Raw genomic sequence first — 21,307 nt, 5'->3', positions numbered from 1 at the left:
TGTAAACCGAAAATTCAAAGAGAAGTTAGAAAAGGACCGTGCGAAGAATTGGGAGGATCTGAGAACAAAAATAATTGAAGTTGCACAGGAACAGAAGCATAGATGGTGGAATGAAGAATATGAAGAGGCCATACATGAGAGAATGACAGCCTGGAGAAGGTGGCACTCCTGTAAAACTGATGGGAATTTTCAGACTTTCAAGACAGTTCAGAAACAAACTTCTAAAATTATAAGAAATGTGAAGAGAAAATATGAAAGAAGTCAGCTCATGTAAATTGAAGAAGATTTCACTAAACATAATACTAGAAATTTTTTACAAAACATTCAAGGAGGAAACAAGAAAGTATCAACCACTCAGTCTCACTTTTAAAGATGAAAATGGAAAAATTAGACTAAACAACAAGGACAGTTTTGAAATTTTGGCATGTTATTTTGAAAAACTACTGAACAGTGAAGAACCTGAAGAAAGATTAGAATTCAGTCAACCAGAAACAAAGGCTAAACCCTTGGACTCACCAGATGAGAAAGAAATATATGACATAGATTTGATTGTTGCTGAACTATGGAAAGAAGCAGGCAGTCAAGCAAGAGAGGAACTGACAAACATAATACAAGAAATCTAGCGAACAGAGATAATCCATGATGATTGGAAGAACACACTGATATACCCGTTATATAAGAACGGTGACAAAACATATGTGAACAATTACAGAGGAATCTCCCTAGTAGCAGTTACATATAAAATACTGTCAACAGCTCTTCATAATAGAATTGAACCAATAATAGACAAACAAATTGGAGAACACCAAGGTGGGTTCTGAAAAGGCACATCCTGTGCAAAACAGATTCTAAACCTGAAAACTATAATACGAGACAGGGTTACAAAGAACAAAAACTATGTCATAGTTTTTGTGGACTTCAAAAAAGCGTACGATTCAGTAGACAGAACTTCGCTATTGAACATTTTAGAGGAATTTGGAGTTGACACAAAATCAATATAATTATCCAAACTCTGACTGAAACAAACTCCAGAGTGAAATTTATGGGAGAGATCTCAGATGAATTTGAAATTAAAACCAGTTTCAGGCAGGGAGATGAGCTTTCCACGATTCTTTTCAATATCGTCCTGGAAAACGTAATAAGAGTATGGGAAGAAAGACTTAAAGAAAATCATGAGATAAGATTAGGTTCAAAGCACAAAGGGGTTGGTGTAAACTGTTTGGCCTTTGCTGATGACATAGCAATCCTCTGGAAGTATAGAGACTGCCTTAGAGCAAATCAACCTTCTAAAAGAAATAGCAGGAAAAGTTGGACTTCAGATATCTTTTGAGAAGACTAAATTCATGTCAAATATTTGGGATTCGCCCACAACACTAAAGAGAAGAGTACGAGAAAATCAACAACATTAATAAATTTAAATACCTAGGTGAAATAATTCAGGTTAATGGACTCGATAAGGAAGCAAACAGATTAAGAGCAAGAAAACTGGAAGTAGCATACCAACTCATTAAAGATACCTACAATAAGGAGAATCTCTCAAGGAAAACTAAAATCAAACACTACAACACAGTAATCAAACCAGAGAGTATGTATGAAACAGAATGCATGTTCTTTATGAAAACTAGTGAAATAGAAGAGACAGAGAACAAAGGAAAATATTGAGGAAAATTTGGGGACCATTTAAAATGAAGCAAGGAGAGTTAAGACACAGTAGGAATAAAGATCTATACAATGATGAAGAAAATGAAAGACTGTTATACACAATCAGAAAGAGGAGAATTAAATTTTTTGGTCACATAATGGGGATGGATAACAGTAGATTGACAAAACGAGTGTTTAACCATGTTTACAAGAGCAAAAATGGCAACCAGTGGATCCAAAGAGTAAAAAAAAGGATATGACAGACATTGGAATAACAAACAATGTAATACAAGAAAGAACAACTTTCAGAAGATTGATACAAAATTTCAAGGATTATCAGGAAAAGGAAAAGGTAATAATAACAATATCTGGACACAAGAGAGGAGGAAACAGCAAAGGGAAAGGATGAAGAACTATTGGAAGTCAGAAAAAGAAGGATTAAGATGAATGCACAGGGTTACTTTCCCTGGTCCTTAGATGGCCAGAATTGAAGAAAGAAGAAGAATAACATGAAGTACCACCAATAATAATTGTAATGTTTTACCCATTACGATTATGGTAGTAGTAGTAGTAGTAGTAGTAGTAGTAGTAGTTATAAGAAAACACAACAGTATATCTATAAAAATTTGCTCATAAGAGGGATTTCAGTTGCAGTATCTATGAAATTCTGACAGTTTACCAGGAAAAATTGATTTTCTATTTTCATACATGCCATATATGATATGAAACAAAATAGTGGATAAACTGCTTGTTCTGTCAAAAAGTAGAATACATGTTTCAGAATTAAATTTCCTTTAAAGAATATTCCTATACATTTTCTTTGTAATTCTGTTTGTCCAAAGATTGCACTTTTTTTGTTAAAAGAATATTTCGAGCATGTCAGGTAGGCTCCAGCTAGTTGTGAATATAGATAAACAGCACGGCCAAAGTTGATCTCTCGATAAATAGTTGTTTTCCTCATCCACCCCGGTAAACAAAATAGCTGCAATGTGAGTGGTTAAGGTAACAGTCAATAAAACAATCTGTTTGCCAACATTGCTTAATAATCATGTTGTTGATCAGTGTCTTTTGCTGATCACTTATTAATCAACTGCTGCCATTCTCCAACTCTCAATCATTCACTGGTAGTAACTGTTCACTTTGTTGTGCATTTGATGTTTGGTCATAATGTGTAAAAATGATAAATTATAGATTTAGTACCTACTGAAAATAGAATTATATTTAATGAGTTTATTAATGACTTGTGATTTATGACAGGCTGAAGATGTGCCACTCTCTGATAGTTCAACCTACCGTGATCTCAGTGCGTGGAGAGTTTCGATACCTTCTGTGGAAAATCGTCTGGATATCAACAACAAGCATTTCCCTATTTTCAACATCAATGTCCAAAGGATAGATGTTAAATCTGAAGGTATGCATTTTAGATATTTTTCTTGATAACAAGTGCTTTTAGTACTGTGACAGTTTATCAGGCTCTTTAAAACTAAAATGATTACATAGAGAGGTACCTAACATATTTTATTATTGACTAAATTTATAAAACTGTTATTTACAGTTTTTACAATCTGATGCATTGAACTCCTACTCTCCAAATGGCCACTCACAGTGTAGTGTCGTTGCCAGAGCAGTTCACTTTACTACTCGCTGTTCTTTGCATAATTAAGACTGTCTTCTCCTCCCATATGCACTAATTTGTCACTGTCAAGTAACTTATTCAAGACTGACTCCAGACTCCCTCTTTATATCAGCACATGGAAGTTTCTCAAGAAAGTATCTAGTGGTTTCTGTTTCCAGATCATTCTGGGTGCCTTTTCCATTGTTAGCCAGCTTCTGGGCTTTTCTAAGGAGATTCCTTATCGTAAGCCTCAGCACTTCACCAGAGCTATTGTTTTACTGGCCCTGCCCCCCCTCACTTTGTTGCCATTGTAGAGCCATTGTTAACTCTCATTGGCATCCCCGTGCACTTGACCTTCACAGTCACAGTACATTTTAAAACTGACCATTGTTAACTATTTTGAACTCTAATTTTTTGGTAGTTTTTTTACTTCCAAAATAGGGGTGCATGTTAGAGGTCTGGCCAGTCACAAAATAGGCTGAATTAATGGGGTTTGAAGGTATAAAATAATATTATTATTATTATTATTATTATTATTATTATTATTATTATTATTATTATTATTATTATTATTATTATTATTATTATTATTATTATTATTATTATTTAAATTTTATGACCACAAAGGATCACTTTAGTCAGTCCTTTGCCAAGTCTCTTCGAAGGGACTGTTTGGGCCTTGCAGACCTTCCAGTTCTTTTTCATGTGTTGCGATCTTCCTGCCCTTTCTGATGAAAATATTCGTGCAGGATATCCGTGAGCCTGATAGGTAGACGGGACGCGAATCATATGCTATGAGTAGTACTTCGAGAGAGAGGTAGAAACAGATAGAGTGAGTGTGCACGGTAGTGAAGTAGAGTGAATGAAAAAAGATAGACCTACTTGCGTTAACCGTTCAAAGATGGCAACACACAAGGGATGGGACATATCTAGTATTGCATTTGTTCAAGTGTGGTGTAGCTTACAATTCACTCTTAACAACAACGTATTTCCAGGTCTGTACTTTGATAGTAAAATTAAATGTTCATAGATAATAACTTTGCCCCATTAATTTGTAATTGCCTTGTTCTCATTAAACCAACAATTAATTTATAATCATCATCATAGAAAACACAGAGATCCACTAATACTGCCTTACAGGACCCCTGCTATAATCATAACTGGATCAAATAATGCTTCACCTACTCAAATTTTCTAAGTTCTATTTTCTAGAAACTTAGCCACCCATTCAGTCATTCTTTTTTTCCAGTCCAGTAGCCTTCATTTTCATTAATAATCTTCCATGATCTACCCTATCAAAGGCCTTGGATAGGTCAGTAGTGATACAGTCTATTTGACCTACACAAATCATGTTCATTACTTTGTGAATTGCCATTTTGGATTAGTTTTGAAATGATATCAGTTAGTGATTGATGCACTTCCAAAAACAGTTCCGCCGAGCTGAGTGGTTCAGACGGTTAAGGCGCTGGCCTTCTAACCCCAACTTGGCAGGTTCGATCCTGGCTCAGTCCGGTGGTATTTGAAGGTGCTCAATACGACAGCCCCGTGTTGGTAGATTTACTGGCACGTAAAAGAACTCCTGCGGAACTAAATTCCGGCACCTCGGCGTCTCCGAAGACCTTAAAAAGTAGTTAGTGGAATGTAAAGCAAATAACATTATTATTATTATTATTAAAAACGGTTCCACATTGTTTGTAGTTATCAAGTACAACATTAACATTACTGAAACCTTATTATCCCAAAAGATGATCTATGAATTGAGATTCTTTTAAAATCTTAAAAGTTCTTTGACTGCTTGTAATGTTTCAGATGATCCAGAGTCATATCATTGGACTGTCGATCGGCGGTATAATGATTTCTACGTGCTTGAATCAAAGCTGACTGAATTTCATGGAGAGTTTATAGATTTACATCTGCCCCCAAAGAGAATTCTCTTTGGACCACGTGGTGTGGAATTTATGGAATCAAAACGACAGGTATGTGGAACTTATTCAAGAGAAGATGATAAGCTCTTACAAATATTTGTACACTGGAGAATTTGTTTCTCTCTTTTCTTCCCACTGTATTTATTATGCAGTACTTTCTCCAATACTTGCGATCCATGTATAAATGAACACATTCCTAACCTGAAGATCCACATATCTTGCCTCTAGTAATCTCATTCTGAGTAGTGTACCAAGACACTTATGAGTCTAATTTAAAATGGACATTTCGTAAAATCCGTGTACCAGATAACCTGCTTCTTTCCATTTTTATTCTCTTGTCAACCAGTTAGCCTTCCTACTACTATACAATATATTTACTTCCCCAAAAAACTAAAGTAATTTTACAACTTCAATCCGTTCATTTTTACTGACTGCCCAATTTGTAATGGGTCAAATATAAAACTAAGTGGACATTTCCTGCAGGTTTTACAACTTTTGGGTATGGAACTATAAGTTCTAAAGTGTAGATATTTTACTCTTATGATATTCTTTTTTTATATATATAATTACAGTTTCCAAAATCAGAAAATGTAAAAATGCACTCTAGAAAATGTAAAACCTGATTGGGAAATTCTGCATCAGTATAGTGATTTCTTTGTGTATCAAATCTTCTCTTGTTGTTCATTAATGTATTTACATTTCCATTACTTATATTATTGTATGGTATATAAGTATTGGAAAAGAACAAACAAATGACTGTGTATATATCTCAAAATGGATAAGGAAAAGTGTAGAGAATAATAGTGCCTGTTAGATAAGTATGGAAAAAAATCTCTGAACATTGTGGATTTCAATGGCATAAAAAAATTAATTTTTCAACCACGGTATCTCTTGTTTAGTTAGAGAAGGAATTAGAATTGAGTACAAAGTGATGGTTACCTCTATGTTTATTTGCAGTACAATAGAACCTCGATTATCCATCTCTCGATTAACCGTTCTGTACATTATTCACCACCTTAAAAACTTAATCTTGATTTTTTTACATTTTTTCAATTGACTTTACGTCGCATCGATACAGATAGGTCTTACGGTGATGATGGGTTAGGGAAGGGCTTGGAGTGGGAAGGAAGCGGCCGTGGCAAGCCCACAGCTTCATGGCCCTAAACACATGGCCAGCTAACTCGGTCTTAATTTTTTAAAGCAACGTACATTTGCTCCAAAAATGAATAAGCATATTCTTGATGCCAAAATATCTTTACTTCTTTTAGAGAAGGTAACTATACACTAACTCTCTGACACACGAGTCCACAATTGTATGTAATATAACAATGCACACACACAGACTGAAAAATGGCGCTGAAGACAAGACATACATTTTTTACTAGTTTTATGTTGTGTAAAATTATTTAACCTTTAACTGTAAAATGTGATCAGTCACAAAAAAAATAAATGAAAAAATAAAAGAAATCCATTCAAATTCAACAATCACAAACATACATAAATACTTTATTATCCATACATACAAAACTTCAAGATTTCTACATTATTTTCTTAAAAAAACATTTCAAATTCAACAAACAAACCCCGTTAAAAACTCAATTGACTTATGCAAAACTTTAAATAAATTTACTCTGTTACCCAACCATATTTTATGATTATTTGATATCACTAACATGTATCTGAACATCCCAGTTACCAAAACCATCAGCGCCATAAAAAAAACAACCTTTCTAAACATAGTGGACTAAACAAATTTGAAATTGAAGAATTTGTTAAATTATTAACTTTCATATTAAACAATAATTATTTCACATTTAACAACACAATATACCACCAAAAAGGTTTAGCGATGGGTGACCCTATTTCAGAACTATTAGCAGACATCTATATGGACAATTTGGAACACAAAAAAATAAAAAATAAACATTAACAGGCTTCATCTATGGCTCCGTTATGTCGACGACACATTAGCAATAATTGACAAACAATGCAATAGCAGCGATAACATTCTCACATTTTTAAACACCTTACGTAATAATATAAAATTCACAAAGGAAGATGAGAACAACAGCTAGATTAAATTTTTAGACATCAGCATCACACGAATAGATAATAAATTCGACTTTCAGATCTACAGAAAACCTTCCTTCACTCCGCTAACAATAAATTATAATTCATTTTACCCCAGCTCCCATAAACAAGCTTCATATTACAGTTTAATATATAGAGCTTTAAAAATTCCCCTTTCTGCAAATAATTTGAAAAAAGAACTAGATTACATAAAAGAAATAGCCAAATTCAATGGCTTCAACACCAGCACAATTATTCAATTATTAACAAAGTAAAACTAAAACGAACAACACTACTTTCCCCCAATAAAACCCAATAAACCAAAGTTCGCAACTTTTACATATACTAAACTATACTATACTACCCATCAGATAGCTAACCCCCCTAAAAAAAACTCGAAGCCAATATCACTTTCAAAATGTGGAACACAAATCAAAACATATTTTTTAATCAAAACACTGTCAACGTAAATAATAACTCTTACACAGGCTCAGGAATTTATAGATTCAATTATTCAGAATGTAATTTTTTGTATATCGGTCAAACTGGACATAGCTTCCTAACTAGATATTTAGAACACTTTAACGCTCAAAAACATAATAAGTTTTCCGTGATGAGTATCCACATGAGGGATACTGGTCACCATTTCACCACAATAGAACGGGATGTGAAAATCATAAAAAGAATCGAGAAAGATATACTAATGGCCGAATTTGAAAACCTATACATCTTCTGGACTAACACTTTAATAAAGACAAAAACTTGAATGATATAATAAGATATAAAAAGCCCTCTTTATGACCAAATTCCTATTCTACTTCAAAAAATGAATTTTCAAGAGAATAACTTTTTTTAAATCTTTAATACCATATCAGCTAACACTCCCAACACGTTGACAGGCACGCCCCTCCCCTCTACCTCCCCCGTTTCCGTTACCTATGACAGCAATGACATTTACAGTCAGATACAAATGTTGAAAACTAGAAAAGCAGCTGGAATTGATAAGGTTTTGGGGGATATACTAAAGACAATGGGTTGGGATATAGTACCATATCTGAAGTACTTACTTGATTATTGTTTGCATGGAGGAACTATACCAAATGAATGGAGAGTTGCTATAGTAGCCTCTGTGTGTAAAGGAAAGGGTGATAGACCTAAAACTGAAAATTACAGGCCAGTCAGTTTGACTTGCATTGCATGTAGGCTTTGGGAAAGCATTCTTTCTGATTATAGAAGACATGTTTGCAAAAATTAACTGGTTTGATAGAAAGCAGTTTGGGTTTAGGAAAAGTTATTCCACTGAAGCTCAACTTGTAGGATTCCAGCAAGATATAGCAGATATCCTGGATTCAGGAGGTCAGTTGGATAGTATTATGATTGACCTGTCTATTGCATTTAATAGGGTAGATCATGGGAGACTACTGGCTTAAATGAGTGCAATTGGACTGGACAAAAGAGTGACTGAATGGGTTGCTCTGTTCCTAGAAAACAGAACTCAGAGAATTAGAGTAGGCGAAGCTTTATCTGTCCCTGTAATAATTAAGAAAGGAATTCCTCAAGGCAGTATTATTGGACTTTTATGTTTTCTTATATATATATCAAATATATGTGTAAAAAAGTGGAATCAGAGATAAGGCTTCTTGCAGATGATGTTATTCTGTACAGAGTAATAAATAAGTTACAAGTTTGTGAGCAACTGCAAAATGACCTCGATAATGTTGTGAGATGGACAGTAGGCAATTGTATGATGATAAACGGAGTTAAAAGTCAGGTTGTGACTTTCACAAACAGGAAAAGTCCTCTCAGATTTAATTACTGCGTTAATGGGGTGAAAGTTCCTTATGGGGATCATTGTAGTACCTAGGTATTAATATAAGTAAAGATCTTCATTGGGGTAATCAAATAAACATGATTGTAAGTGAAGGGTACAGATCTCTGCACATGGTTTTTTAGGGTATTTAGGGGTTGTAGTAAGGATGTAAAGGAGAGAGCATATAAGTCTCTGGTAAGACCCCAACTAGAGTATGGTTCCAGCGTATGGGACCCTCACCAGGATTACTTGATTCGAGAACTGGAAAAAATCCAAAGAAAACAGCTCAATTTGTTCTGGGCGATTTCCGACAAAAGAGTAGCGTTACAAAAATGATGCAAAGTTTGGGCTGGGAAGACTTGGGAGAAAGGAGATGAGCTGCTCGACTAAGTGGTATGTAATAGCAATGTAGATGGTCCATTATTGGACATTATAAATTTTCCAGCTAACTCATTCCTGGTTGCCAGCGTTTCGCCCCCATGTGCTAGGTTGGGCTCATCAGTTGGTACCTAGCACACCTACCAAGACGCATGGCTAGTGCTAGACAAAGTCTCTCATAGTGCATTGGCTTCAAGTAGCTTACACAGTGGCCTCCACGGTATTCACTAGTGATTTTAAAATTACTCATCTTTACTGCTTAGCTCATTTCTTTTGAACAATAAGTTTAATAATAAATTTTCTCAGTTATAGACAGTCTACACATGCTTTCACACCATCCATCACAAATTACATGTCCTTTTTTGACCAACACGCTAGCATACAGCATGCACCAACACCATCAAGCTGTGCTACTTACAACTTCGCTTCACTAACAAAATCAATGAAGGCTTATTTTAAGTCAAAATACTCCAATCAAGTTGTTTTACTTTAACATTTGATCTCTTCGCTATGGACTACGCCAAATGTTAAACCATCAATTACTTTTACAAGGCAAATATCACGAGCCAAAGACTTCAACCTGTTGTTTTGTTTTTTCAATTTTATGACATTATTTCCGAATATGGTCTAAATTAACTATTCTCATATCGCCAAAGTTCGCAACTTTTACAAATACTAAACCAATTCTCATATCGCTGGAATGTATTTCCTAACATTCTGAAAAATGTAATATATAGACCACTGCTACTAAGCCCTGTACTATGTGCCCTTGACACAACTATTTATCAACTGTTAATGGCTGTTATTGTTGTTATTCACAGTAGTACCAAAAATTTTTTATTCAATCTTTCTTTTCAACTGCTCTTATTTTAAGTTTGTAAACAAGTTAAGATACTCCAATCAAGTTGTCGGTTTACGCCAAAAGTTAAATTAACAATTACTTATTGTAGGCCAAAAATATCGAACCTAAGACTTCAACCAGATAGTTTTTCAATTTTTACGACTTTACTTCTGAATAAGGTCTCAATTAACATTCTCGTATTGCTGAAATGTTTTTCCTAACATTCCAAAAAGTTGTAATATTTAAAAATTCAAAACAGACCACTGCTACTAAACACTGTACTATGTACCTTTGTCACAACCATTAATCAACAGCCAACGGTTGATATTGTTATTATTCACAATAATACCAAAAATTGTTATTCATTTTTCCTTTAGACTGCTCCTATTTTAAGTATGTTAATATTAAATTGTTTTGTTAAGGGACAAATTCACCGAACTAGTATTAACCACAAAGATAGGACATACTATTTATTGCACGACGACACAAACATGATGCATACACATGGCTACCTCCATTACACATCACTCTTTTGTCTTCACTGTCCCATCAGGCATTACACACCATCGAGTCCAAGTAAAACATTGATATCCTGCCAGTGTCCACCATTTTTGAGGCCAAGAGCAAATAAACTTAACGAAATTTTCGTAACATCCTCCCACCTTTTAATCTCATTATGATTAAAACCACTAAACTCACAACTAAAACAAAACAAAAGCAAAGAAAAATCTACAAATTGAGACGAAAGGGGATTCGTATCTTCCTCCCACAGCTTGTAGTAATCACTCGTGGTACAGTTCTGCTAGACAGGCACAGCAGGGCTCATCTGCTGGACCTCTTCTTCATTCTACCACTCAGTAATGGGAGTTGCTTCCAGTGGATAGATGTTCTGCACAGGCCGGTCCAACTTGCCACCAGCAGTCTTCACCTTGACCACCCTGATGACATTTTCTTTCCTAGGATATACAGCAACCACTCTTCCTAAAGGCCAGTCCATTCTACGTGCTCCGTCACTTCCAAGGATCACTACTTCCACCACATTTAACTCTCGATGTGAGTTCGCCTGACCTTTCCCCGGTTTAAGTTGCCCTAAGTACTCTGTCCTGAACCTTTTGCGTAATTCTGTCCTCAGATGCTGCATATATCTGAATCTCTTTCCGTGGCTTATCTGATCAATGTGATCAGTATCGGGCACTCCCACCCTAGGAATACCCTGAAGAAACATTGCTGGAGTCAATGCTAGTAGATCATCACTGTCTTCAAGTAAGTAAGTCAACGGTCAAGAATTAATAACTGCTCCAGTGGCCCCCCCTCTTGGGACACCATGACTTTGAAGTCGGTGTGGGGGCTTGTGTGCTTGTTGATCCCGAGGGCTGTGCCAGCTCAGGGTTACCCATGCTGGATAGGCCTCGGTGCAGGGCCAGACTAACAAGGTGTCCCCCGAGTTGCTTGAGAGGTGTCTGTGCTCTTTATTCTTCATCACTATTTCTACCCTTCTATTCTCACCATCTTTAATTTCATTCCTCTTCCTGTCTGACCACCCTCTCTGCCTCAGGTAGATTAGGTTAGACATTAAAATAAAAAAAAATTAAAAAAACATTTTTTAAAAATTTAATAATTAAAAAATAGGTTAGTACGGAGGTTTTATCCTCCCCCAATCACAAGTTTCGGGTCGTGGCGAGGTGATGCATGGCTACTGGGGGAGTAGTTCCAAGTGACCCCCTCCAGATACCGGGCGCCCTCTGGAGTATATAGCCTTACCTCTGGTAAATCTCCTTGGCTCTGCCGGAGGTCGACCTCATATTTCTGTGAGTACTCGTGGGACCAAAAAACGGAACCTCTCTCTTTTCATTCAACACTTTCAAAGGGTGGACCCCTTAAAAAAATGGCGTCCAAGATTGGTAAGAAATGCAAGCGGTATACTCCAGTTCCAGTGGATTATGTAAGTGACGAACGTCTTCCTTGATTCCTGGTTGCTTCCAGGGTCGATGGTAAGAGTTTTCTTGATGAATGTCCTTTCATGATCAGCAATTCCATCGAAGAAATTGTTGCTGGTGAAGTCGACGAGATGCGCAAGCTCCGCGATGGATCCGTACTTATCAAAACATCTACGGCTGAACAGTCCAGACGGCTACTTAAAGCCAAGTTATTCGGAAAGGTAGAGGTGAAAATCGAGAAGCACCAAACCCTTAACTCCTGCAAGGGAGTTATATTCCACAGGGATTTGGTTAAGTCTTCCGATGATACGATGATCCGGTACCTAGCACGTCGGGGTGTAACCGACGTGAAGAGGTTGAAGAGGCGTGTGGGTGATAAGCTACTCGATACGGGTGCTTTCATCCTTACCTTCGACGTCGAGACCGTACCTGAACGGATAAAAGTGGCAATGTATCGTCTCACTGTTCGTCCATATATTCTGGCACCAATGAGGTGCTATAACTGTCAAAAGTTTGGCCACACCTCATTGCGATGTACAGGTTCGACGACCTGCAAAATGTGTGGGAAGTGCGAGCATGCTGGGGTTGAATGCACACCACCACCTATGTGCGTCAACTGCCCGGGTACACATGCTCCAATCTCCAGAGTGTGCCGGTGGGCACACGATTTTAGCTTTCTCTACAACATTTTTGACCTGGGCGAAATGCCGTTGAAAAGTGTATCACCTGGGAATTTTATCCCCATTCTGTTTAGTTTTATTTCCTGTGCGACTTACGTCGCTATGTTTTTTGTATCATCTCAGCCCGCGGGGTACTGCTCCATCGTACATTTACGTTGTATTCTGCTCTTATCTTTGTTATTTCATGGTCCGGTCTTGCACCGGGTCTGAAGCGAGTCTATCGCTCGTGGCTCGTCCGCTGTGCGGCCGAGATCGGCTTGGCCTAGCTTATTGGTGGGTGGCGGAGTTGATTGTCGTCCATCATGGAGCTTGGACGTGTTTTGCGTTGGCTCATGGCTAGAGCATTGAAATACCACAAAATGCCTGGGTAATTCATAAGACATGAGGGGATTATGCCCTCAAGGTTGTTTTGATTCTTCTGGGAGTTGACGTCCGCAACATACGTAATGTTTTCATTCTTTTGGAAAGTTGTGAGTATAAGATCCCGGGCTGACACCATGCGTTATCTAATGTGCAACGACCAAAAGTAAGTTATGTTTTTCAAGATTATTCTAATGTTCTTTCTCCTGTTCCTGGATTGCCTCGCCTTAAAACTTGGTTAAATTTGGTGGATGTTACTCCGCCCTACGAATTACATTCTGTTTTATCTCGTTCGGAGAGAACTTGGAAATTTGGTATTGTGGAAAGTTCTCGGCTTACTGACTGCACCATTTCAAACTCCGTATCGCAGGAAGATCTCTATCGAACCTTGTATATCTCTCTGCATGTTTCTGGGACAAATAACTTCATTGTAAATCTTAAATTTTTTGGATCATGTAATAGATAAGGGCAAGAAATCCTGTAATTTTATGTAATTAATGTTCTGGAAAAACTGTTTACTTTAGATGCTTTCTGCCAGAAGATTAATTTTTCAAATTAATTATTTAATTCTTTAATGTCAGTTTTAGTTTTTAACTTAGAGGGCGTCTCTCCTCTCAGAGGAAAATATTTTGACTTAATCTTTAATTATATTTAATTAATTTCTACCTTTTAATTTTATCTTGTCATAAACGGTGCACCGTAGGTTTTAAAGAAGAAGAAAAAGGTATGCTTTTTAAAAAAGGGTAAAGTTTTTGCAAAGGAATTATTAATTAAATGATTTAATTGTTTTGAAAGAAATTAAGCAGTGTTTTTCTTTCCTTCATACTTCAAACATTGCCACCGCAAAAACCGCTAGGTTACGGTCCGAATTGCCTCTGTTTTATGGTCCTGTTCCTGATTTGGGTGAGTATCCACGCTTCCTGTTTAATTTTGTCCTTGTTTGAGTTTTTTTTTACCTTTGTTTACTTGTACCAGTAATTGCCGGTACGAGCTGGTAAAGGAGTGTCCCACATTCAAGCAGTAGAAGAAGATCCAGGAGATAAAAACGCTGGATAAGCTATCTTATCCAGATGCCCGGAGGAAGTTCAAGTCCATGGCTGCTCCGGAGTTCTCCAAATCCTTCGCAGAAAAGGTCGCAAATGTGCGGATCACTCCGCAGAGTTTCGTACAGAACACCAGTACCGAAAATGCATCGAAAAGACAAAGCCAGCAACAAAATTCAATAAGTAAAGAAACTGGAGTGTCAAATAGCGAAGCACCGAAAAGAGCGTTACTGTCGACATTGCCTGGGAAGGGCTCTTCCCAGGAACGTTCGGCTGGGAAGTCCTCCCCCAACAGGGCGGGGGGAAAGACTTCCCCAAATAGGGCTGGAAAGTCCAGCCCTCCTTCCAATGCCCAGATCATTAAGGAGGAGAAGGCGTAGCCACAGAGCTCCCTTAAAACATTGGAGAAGAAGCCTTCTCCAACCATAGGATCCCCGAAAAAATCCGGCAAGCCATCTGCCGGCTCTCCTCCAAAAAAGAAAGAAACGGTGGGCAAGAGCGAGAGGCCCCATGTCCTCTTGTTCGATCACTTTCTGGAGAACCTAGTTCTCCCAGGAAGAAGGCCCACTGTGCTCGAACAATGAGATCACCGTCCGCGGAGGGTCCAGTCACCGCGCCTCCTTCTTCTCAGGAGACAATGAAGACTGAACCACTCATTGTCGTGGATGGTGATTGCGACAAAAATGAAACCGATTTAGACGGCGGAACCTGGCAGGTAATGGACAAAAAGAAGAGCAAGAAAATGCTCTAATTTCGAAGTCTTACCGATCCACACAATGGCACTATTGCAGTGGAACTGCAGTAGTTACCACTGTCGCCTAGCTGAGTTACGTTAATTGATATTCGTCTATGCGGCCTCCATAGTCTGTCTACAGGAATCTCGTTTGAGACCTGGACACGACACGACTATGAGAGGATACAGTTTTTTTTCCAAAGACAGAGTAGCTATGGATGGCGCGGCAACTGGGGATGTTTGTACCCTAGTTCGCTCCGACATCTTTAGCGAAGAAGTACCGCTCCTTACTCAGCTAGATGCAGTTGCAGTTCGCACTCCATTGCCAGTAATGACAACGGTTTGCAACGTGTACTTTCCACCGGATTATAACCTTGATATTCGTGCACTGCAAGATTTGATCAGACAGCTGCCTCCTCCTTTCCTCATGCTGGGAGACGAGAACGCCCGTAATATACTATGGGGTTCTCCGTCTTCCTGTTCTAGGGGGAGGATGCTCGAGCGAATGATCAACTTATTTGATCTTTATGTGCTTAATACAGGGGAACCGACACATTTCAGTAGCGCGCATGGCACATTCTCACACCTGGATGTCACTTTGTGCAGCCGTACGCTAGTTCCCCTGCTACGGTGGCAAGTACACGACAACCTCTGTGATAGTGACCACTTCCCGATAATTCTACCTCTCTTGAATCAAAGACAGTCCGAAGTACCTAAGCGCTGGTTACTTCGGCGGGCAAATTGGCCAGAATTTACAAAACGCGCAGTGATGGCTGATGATATGCTGGAGTCTGTTGACGACCACGTTTCTTCCATTACTACTGGAATTTTGGCTGCTGCAGAGGAAACAATTCCTTCCTCGTCCGGTATTCGTCGCCGGAAACAGGTCCCATGGTGGACGGACGAAATTGCAGCAGCATACGTGATCGCCGACGGGCTTTTAAGCATTATTGTCGGAATTCTACGATGGCCAATCATATCACATTTAAGAGTCTGTGTGCGAAGGCCCGTTTTTTGATTCGAGAAAGTAAGAAAGCTACGTGGGAAAAGCATGTGTCATCCATCATGGCACATACTCTGTCATCACAAGTGTGGACAAGCCTCCGCTGTATTATCGGAGTACAGAATGTGCCCTCAGTACCCGGAATCTCCATTAATGGAGATATAGTTACGATTCCTTGTCATTGCAGACCACATCGCGTCACATTTCGCAGATACGTCTAGCTCTAGGAGATACGACCCTGCATTTCTTCCTATTAAGCGCGAAGCAGAGGCACACCATCTCTCTTTCGCCTCTAGTGCTTTGCATCCCTACAACGTGCCCTTCACGGAGTGGGAGTTGCGAAGTGTACTCGCGCTATGCAGAGATACGGCTCCTGGACCGGACAAAATCCATAATCAAAGTGACAGATGTCTCAAGGATATCCTCACCCTATTCAACAAAATATGGAGTGAGGGAGTGTTTCCATCTCAGTGGCGTGAGGGAATTGTGATACCAATTCCCAAGCCAGGTAAAGATCCAAAACTTCTGGATAGTTATAGGCCAATATGCCTTACAAATGGCCTCTGTAAGCTATTTGAAAGGATGGTTAACCGGCGTCTTGTGTGGGCCATGGAAAAGGAGGGTCTCTTGTCTAACTACCAGTGTGGTTTTCGCTCTCATCGGTCTGCCACTGATCATCTGGTCAGACTGGAGAGTGCCATTCAGGAGGCCTTTCTCCAGAAGGAACACCTAGTCGCCGTGTTTTTTGACCTGGAGAAAGCTTACAACACTACCTGGCGATATGGGATTCTCTCCACACTACACCAGTGGGGATTTCGGGGAAATTTGCCAACGTTTATTGAGAACTTCATGTCTCTCTGTCTCTTTCGAGTCCGTGTAGGGAATGCATTTTCTCAATATTACGTTCAGGAAAATGGAGTACCTCAGGGATCAGTACTGAGTGTCACGCTGTTCACAATCGCCATCAACGGCATAGTTGCCGCTGCTGGGCCCGCAGTCGTTCCTTCGCTGTATGTAGACGACTTAGCTCTACATTACAGCTCCGGAAGGGTGGCGTTTGCTGAGAGACAGCTACAGCAAGCTATTAACCGAGTCGACAGATGGGCCCTGCAACACGGTTTTCGATTTTCAGCAGCGAAAACCTCTGTTGTACACTTCTGTCGACGTCGGCCTGTGCATCCCGAACCAGAGCTCCGCTTGCGAAACAGTGTCTTACCAGTAGTTGACACCTGCAGATTCCTGGGTCTCCATTTTGATAAGAGACTTACATGGCAGCCCCACATCCGTCAGTTGAAGGTTGCCTGCTTGAAGAGACTTAACATGCTTAAGTTTCTCAGCGGCACTTCGTGGGGGGCTGACCGTGCGGTACTGCTGCAATTTTACACGGCTACGGTCCTCTCCCGGATTGACTATGGAAGTGCGGCTTATGGCTCAGCATCAAAATCTACGCTGAGCCTTTTAGACAGTATTCACCATAGTGGAGTAAGGCTGGCAACGGCTGCTTTCCGTACTAGCCCCATTCCCAGCCTACTCGCTGAAGCAGGAGTTGCACCTTTACGAATAAGGAGGCAGCAGTTACTCCTCTCGTACGCTGCCAAAATTCGTGAAATGCCGCTACATCCAAGCTATCAATGCATATATCGTACCCAATACCACCAGCGGTGCCAAGACCGGCCGAATGCCACACGACCGGTTGGGTTTCGGATTGATAGCTTGTGTCATGATTTGAATATTGATATGGGTGGTTGTCTTGAACAAACTCTTAGCGAGGTACCTCCGTGGTTGGTTCCGCGACCGGATATACGTCTAGATCTGCTCCGTGGACCCAAGGTGAACACGGATTCCTCCGTTTATCGGAGGTATTTTCAGGACTTGGTTCACCAATATCCGGCTGCGAGACTTATCTTCGCGGATGGCTCTAAAATCGGAGATAATGTTGGTTGCTCTTTCGTCATTGATGATATGAGTACGAAGATCTCGCTCTCTAAAGTATGTAGCGTGTATACTGCAGAGCTTTACGCCATCTTAGAGGCTCTGCAGTTTGCACTAAGTGACGAAAGAAGCCACTTTCTTATGTGTACCGATTCGTTAAGCTCTCTGCAGTCTATTGAAACCTGTTTCTCACAACACCCACTGGTACAGCAGATACATGACCTTCTAGCCAGGTTATGGAATGCTGGCAACAGAATCACTTTCGCGTGGCTTCCAAGCCACGTTGGGATTGCGGGAAACGAACTTGCGGATGAAGCTGCAAAGGAAGCTGTACTTTTACCTCCAAGACCAGTCAATGTACCTGCTAAGGATATTTGTTCTCAGCTACGTCGAACAATCTTGGCGTCCTGGGAATCGGAGTGGCTAGATATCCGAACTCCCAACAAGCAGAGAGCAATTAAGAAGACAACTACCGTGTGGCGGTCCTCTTTCCGACCTTCACGGAGAGAGGCCATAGTACTATGCAGGCTGAAGATAGGTCATTTAAGATCCACGCACTCTTACCTCCTAAAGAGGGAAGACCCCCCAGTGTGTTCTGGTGGTGCCGACTTCACCGTGGCCCACATCCTCACAGAGTGCGCCAATCTCTCTGGCCTAAGGCGGAGCCTCGGCCTGCAGGAAACACTCGAACGCATACTAGCCGATGACGCGACTACTGCTGATCTCGTTATCCGCTTTATGTGCGTCAGTGGACTTGTCAAGGGTATATAAATTACAAGTGTACTGTTACTCAGGGAACGTACATTCCCTTTTGAAATGTTAACAATCCTTTCGGCCTAATTCTATAATTGTTTTTGTTTTATTTTGTACTGCTTTTCCAAATTCCTTTGTTGAATAAAAAAATTTGTTTTATATTTTAAATTTCTTTTCCATTTATTTGTTCAGAGAGGATGATTACCTCGTTGTACTTCCTCGTAGAACAAAAATCACCACCACCACCTTCAGTGGCCATTAGTACTGTCAACAGTTCCTCATAATACAAAGAGGAACGACCTAAGATTCGTCGCAACAAATTCTTTAACATCTGAACAATACGTTCCTAAAAGCCTCCCCACCATGCAGCTGTGGGAGGATTGAATTTCCAAGCAATTCTCAGACAACTAGCCTCTACACTCACTTTTTTCCAGTCAAGATCACGGAACACATTTTTAGCTCCTACAAAATTCCTTCCATTATCACTGTAAATAACATTTGGTCTCCCTCTCCAAGCAATGAATTTTCGTAATGGTTGAAGGAACCCTGGAGTAGACAAAGTCCTAATGAGCTTAAAGTGTACAGCTCTGAAAACAGCATATGTGAATGTCACTGTCCATGCCCTTTCACCCCCTCGGAGATGTAATGGGCCAGCCAAATCCACCCCTACAATCTCAAAAACAGAAGCGTCTCGAATTCGATTCTGTGGTAAAGGTGCGACCTCTGTAGTAATTCCTTTCACTTGGTATCTTCTACACTTGACACAGCCAGAAATCACCTTTCTTATGGTTCTTCTACCATTGACGATCCAAAACCACTCTCGCAAAGTAGAGAGCAGAACTTATACCCCAGCATGAGACAATTCCAGATGTTTCTCCATGATCATCATGTGAACTAGCTTATGATTTGCAGGTATCAGAATGGGAGTTACGAATAATTTTTCATCCTTTCTCCTTATTAACCTCGTCTTGACTCGAAGTAACCCACTTTCATCTACAAATATATTGAGAGATTTGAGGGATGACTGCTCCTTTTCTCCAAGCATCTCTTGCATTACAATTTTCCATAGCCTCCTTTCAGCCATTTGCAATTCTTCCACTCTGAGTTCCTTTGAAGTGTGTTGTCCTCTCTTTCTTGCCGTGTTGTGGATGAATTGCAAAATCCAAGCTGTCATCCTGACAACTTTGGTATGTTTTGAAAAGTATTGAAGATACCATTTTTCTTCTGGTTTCAAAGAAACTAAAACAGTAGAAAGTCCTTTCCTTTTCTCTTCATTTACTTTTTCTTTATCAGGCATGACATCGTCAACAGGCCACTCAGAACTGGGGCATCTCAGCCACTGAGGGCCCTCCCACCATTTCGACATTAGGAGTTTGGTAGCGGAGCAGCTCCTGGAGGGTAGGTCAGCCGGATTATTCACTCCACGCACATGATTCCAACTATCAGGGCTCAACAACTTTTTAATTTCCTTCACCCGGTTGGCCACGAAAGTTCCCCAGACTTCTTTTCTCTTGATCCAGCAGAGCGCTGTTGTTGAATCCGTCCAATAATAAGTAGAAAGATCTTCAATTCCTAAACTTGCCTTTACGGAGGAAGCAAGACGAGCTCCAATTGAACAAGCTAAGAGTTCCAACTGAGAAACAGTAGTTTTCTTCAGAGGTGCTACACGAGATTTCGCGTGTAAAAGTGTTACATTTGAGTTTTGACCATCTTGTGATTGAAGAAATACTACTGCGGCATATGCTACGCTGCTCGCATTGCAAAATATGTGAAGGCTCCAAGATTCCTGTGTTTCACAAGGTGCTATTTGTCTAGGAATTTTAATATCAGACAATACGTTCAGTTCTTGAAGCCAATTTTCAAACTTTTTCCTCATTTCATCCTCCATTTCTTCATCCCAGCTCATTTTCTTCTGCCAACTTTCCTGTAACAGCAACTTGGGTACCAGAGAGACAAGACAGATGAAACCTATAGGGTCAAAGATGCTCTGGGCGACAGCCAATACATTTCTTCTAGTGATCTTTTCACCAATCTTTGATACGTCAGTTTGTTCACAAGAAAGAACATCTCTTGCTTTATTCCATCGAAGACCTAACACCGAAGTTACCTCAGAAGCAGATGAATCTCTTTCAGAAGAATTTATCCATGTGTATTCCCAGTTATGAAGATCGAACCGTGGTCTGCCCAGCAATGCAGTAGATTCTTCCAACTTTTTAGCTGTCTCTCAGTAGTCTGTACTGTGTTTCAAGTGTAGATCTAATACTGCTTCTAGCAGAAATGGGCTGCAGTTCAGTTCAAATATTACTCGACAGTGACGAAATGCCTCTAATTCTCTTCTCTCTAAATCCTTCCACCATAAGAAGCATAACCAATCACGGTCAGTTTCTTGGACAGATATCTGAAGAAAAGCAAGCCTTTCTAATATCCGAGATCACCCCTATCCTGTTCTTCTGAAACATCAAAAGAAGTGTGGGGATTTGTAGTAGCAAATCAGGTCCTTTCTCGAGACACTCATTCAATGAAGGCGTATCCTTTGACTTGCAAGAACCATCAAAAACTGGTCTCACCTTAGTGGTATATTTGTCT

The 21,307-nt window shown here is 39.7% G+C and overlaps 1 protein-coding gene across 1 annotated transcript in view; it reads left to right on the top strand.

Moving 5' to 3' along the window:
* Positions 1–21,307, top strand: part of LOC136875492 (sorting nexin-14) — a 137,196-nt gene that overhangs the window by 65,664 nt on the left and 50,225 nt on the right. Inside the window, exons 12-13 of the mRNA XM_067149037.2 lie at positions 2,899–3,052; positions 5,066–5,232. Coding sequence (XP_067005138.2) covers positions 2,899–3,052; positions 5,066–5,232 — 321 coding nt within the window. The remainder of the gene's footprint in view (positions 1–2,898; positions 3,053–5,065; positions 5,233–21,307) is intronic.

Source organism: Anabrus simplex, chromosome 6 (assembly GCF_040414725.1).
Source record: "Anabrus simplex isolate iqAnaSimp1 chromosome 6, ASM4041472v1, whole genome shotgun sequence".
NCBI classification, from domain to species: Eukaryota; Metazoa; Arthropoda; class Insecta; order Orthoptera; family Tettigoniidae; genus Anabrus; species Anabrus simplex.
The sequence above is the reverse complement of the archived record's forward strand: the minus strand, read 5'-3'. Positions and strand labels throughout refer to the sequence as shown.